Source organism: Sinocyclocheilus anshuiensis, unplaced genomic scaffold (assembly GCF_001515605.1).
Source record: "Sinocyclocheilus anshuiensis isolate Anshui unplaced genomic scaffold, SAMN03320099.WGS_v1.1 scaffold85, whole genome shotgun sequence".
NCBI classification, from domain to species: domain Eukaryota; kingdom Metazoa; phylum Chordata; class Actinopteri; order Cypriniformes; family Cyprinidae; genus Sinocyclocheilus; species Sinocyclocheilus anshuiensis.
In genome coordinates, this window is record NW_015536800.1 from 3,368,601 (window position 1) to 3,371,970 (window position 3,370).

The following is a 3,370-nucleotide window of genomic DNA, read 5'->3' on the forward strand; positions in this document are numbered from 1 at the left end:
GGGATCATCAAGATGTTTTCTGGCAAAACTGAGATGAGCCTTTATGTTCTTTTTGCTCAGCAGTGGTTTTCGTCTTGGAACTCTGCCATGCAGACCATTTTTGCCCAGTCTCTTTCTTATGGTGGAGTCATGAACACTGACCTTAACTGAGGCAAGTGAGGCCTGCAGTTCTTTGGATGTTGTTGTGGGGTCTTTTGTGACCTCTTGGATGAGTCGTCGCTGTGCTCTTGGGGTAATTTTGGTTGGCCGGCCACTCCTGGGAAGGTTCTCCACTGTTCCATGTTTTTGCCATTTGTGAATAATGGCTCTCACTGTGGTTCGCTGGAGTCCCAAAGCTTTAGAAATGGCTTTATAACCTTTTCCAGACTGATAGATCTCAATTACTTTCTTTCTCATTTGTTTCTGAATTTCTTTGGATCTCGGCATGATGTCTAGCTTTTGAGGATCTTTTGGTCTACTTCACTTTGTCAGGCAGGTCCTATTTAAGAGATTTCTTGATTGCGAACAGGTGTGGCAGTAATCAGGCCTGGGTGTGGCTAGAGAAATTGAACTCAGGTGTGATAAACCACAGTTTTAACAGGGGGGCAAACACTTCTTCACACAGGGCCATGTAGTTTTGGATTTTGTTTTCCCTTAATAATAAAAACCTTCATTTAAAAACTGCATGTTGTGTTTATTTGTGTTATCTTTGACTAATATTTAAATTTGTTTGATGATCTGAAACATTAAAGTGTGACAAACATGCAAAAAAATAAGAAATCAGGAAGGGGGCCAACACTTTTTCACGCCACTGTATATATATATATATATATATAACTTACTGTGTATCTTTGTCTAAACAAGAAGGTTCTTAAAATATGAATATGAATCCAGAGTTTCTCAGCCACTAAGGATCTCTCTTGCTTCTCTAGGTTCTGCACAGTTTGATATACAATGTGGAGAGACTCCCAACAAACTCATCAGGAAGTCCTCTCATTATCCGCTGTAAGAACTTCCATGTTTACCGACTGCTGATCCCACAGGAGAAGGACTGTTTAGATGTGCTGGCCTCCCTCACTCGGCTTTCACGCCCAGGTAAAGTAAAATGAGCAAAAATCACACAGTTGTGAATGCTAAACATGATGCTTTCAGAGTGTTCTTAAAAAGTCAAGTGCAAAATATATGCTTGCTTTCATTCATATTACTATTATTTAGTATTAAAATGTGAAAATGTGTAAAGTGTTAATCATTTTTTTTCCATGATCAGAAAGAAAGTATATCCTTTAAAAAAAAACTACGATAATAATATGTGACCCTGGACCACAAAACCAGTCTTAAGTCGCTGGGGTATATTTGTAGCAATAGCCAAAAATACATTGTATGGGTCAAAATTACAGATTTTTCTTTTATGCCAAAAAATCATTAGGATATTCAGTAAAGATCATGTTCCATGAAGATATTTTGTAAATTTCCTACTGTAAATATATTAAAACTTAATTTTTGATTAGTAATATGCATTGCTAAGAACTTCATTTGGACAACTTTAAAGGCGATTTTCTCAATATTTAGATTTTTTTGCACCCTCAGATTCCAGATTTTCAAGTAGTTGTATCTCGGCCAAATATTGTCCGATCCTAACAAACCATACATCAATGGAAAGCTTATTTATTCCGATTTCAGATGATGTATAAATCTTAATTTCTGAAAATTGACCCTTATGACTGGTTTTGTGGTCCAGGGTCACATATAAGAATCTACTTGAAGTACCAAAATCTGATTTGTGGCTTAGTTAATTAATCTGACTGTTAATTAAGTGGCTTGTCCATAAAACATGGCCAATACTCATATAGAGATGTGCACAAGGTCCTAGACGAAGGACCATCAGGGTAACACATTACAGATTTACTCGCATATGATTTGGCGAAGCATGAATAATGATTCATATATTTGCATTTTCTTCTGTGAAAAGTGAACACTGTGTCTTTTTTGCTTAGACAATCCAAGGTCTTAGCCGTGGCATCACAGTTCATTATGAAAATACACTGTCTGTGAAATTCAAACAACGTCAGAGCACAATTCTATGCAGCTTTGTGAATTTCACCCATGAGAGCTACACACTCATTAATGTCTCTCTCTTACTGTTTATTTTTTTTTTTTTGCAGAACGCTATGGAGAGCTGTTTTGTTTCTCTTTTAACCCCAACCTGGATAAAGAATTAAGGGAAAAGGCATGGGGCTTCATCAACCTGAAGGCAGAATTCAGTCGAATGGGAATACCCTGCAACCTCTGGCATGTCACAGCAGCCAATCATGAGTACAGAGTAAATATTTGATCAAATGCCTGTTCATGCTCAGGGTCAATAACCATGATTTCCTTTTCCACAAAATTTCAGAGATCAGTGTTTGAGTTTGCGCCTTAAATTACACTGTGAAAAACAAAGGTAGAAGACTGTACTTTAAGTACTTTAAGAGGTACTTTTGATATCATGTAGTTCCAAGACTATTACTTACTTACTTTCTTTTATGGAACATAAATTGAGAAATCGCTCTTTTATGTTTCTTCAGTAACAGAAAATAAAAGTTGCTCAGAGGCAGAGCAAATTATTATATTTTAATGAATTTTCGATGAACCTTGCACATAAAGCATGTGTAAATGTGTCCTGAATGAGCCCTAAGAATGTGTGTTAATAAATAAACAGGGCAACTGTTGACCACAAGAATGTAAAACAATAGTTCTAATCAGAATATTCTGATTGGCAGTTGTGTGACACTTACCCGTCAGAGCTGTTTGTGCCAAAGTCAGCCTCCCCTGCTGTCATTGTGGGCAGTGCCAAGTTCCGGAGTCGAGGGCGTCTTCCTGTTCTCTCCTACTTCCACAGAGACACCAGTGTAAGTGCAAAAACAAGGACACTCCTTTGAACTCAAGATCAAACCATTGTAGACTTTTATTTTTTATATCAAGCTTAATATGTTAAGCCAAATCTTTTCATTGTCTTCTCCTCCCCACTTTTCTATTTTTAAATGCTTACACCATTGGTTTTCTAGGCATCAATCTGCCGGAGCAGTCAGCCTCTTACTGGCTTCAGTGCACGCTCCTCAGATGATGAGCAGATGCTGCAGGCCATTATGAAGTCAAACCCTGTCAGCGAGTTCATGTATGTGGTGGACACAAGGCCAAAGGTGAGAGATCACAAAACAATAAGTGAAAGGACAGGTTGGACAAGCTGTTGAGATTTAGACGGGGTCATTTGAAAGTTGTCTCATAGAAACCGTGAAACTTTTTTGATGAATAGAAAGTTCAAAAGGACAGCAATTATTTGAAATACCATTATTTGTAGCAATGCAAAAGTTGTTACTGAAACTTCACTTTAATGCATGTGTATATACTATAT

At 37.5% G+C, this 3,370-nt stretch overlaps 1 protein-coding gene across 2 annotated transcripts in view; it reads left to right on the forward strand.

Annotated features, from left to right (window-relative positions):
• Positions 1–3,370, forward strand: part of LOC107656498 (myotubularin-related protein 7-like) — a 16,662-nt gene that overhangs the window by 4,478 nt on the left and 8,814 nt on the right. For both annotated transcript variants that reach the window (XM_016444383.1, XM_016444388.1), the window contains exons 3-6: positions 912–1,074; positions 2,142–2,299; positions 2,739–2,867; positions 3,024–3,158. In XM_016444383.1, coding sequence (XP_016299869.1) covers positions 912–1,074; positions 2,142–2,299; positions 2,739–2,867; positions 3,024–3,158 — 585 coding nt within the window. The remainder of the gene's footprint in view (positions 1–911; positions 1,075–2,141; positions 2,300–2,738; positions 2,868–3,023; positions 3,159–3,370) is intronic.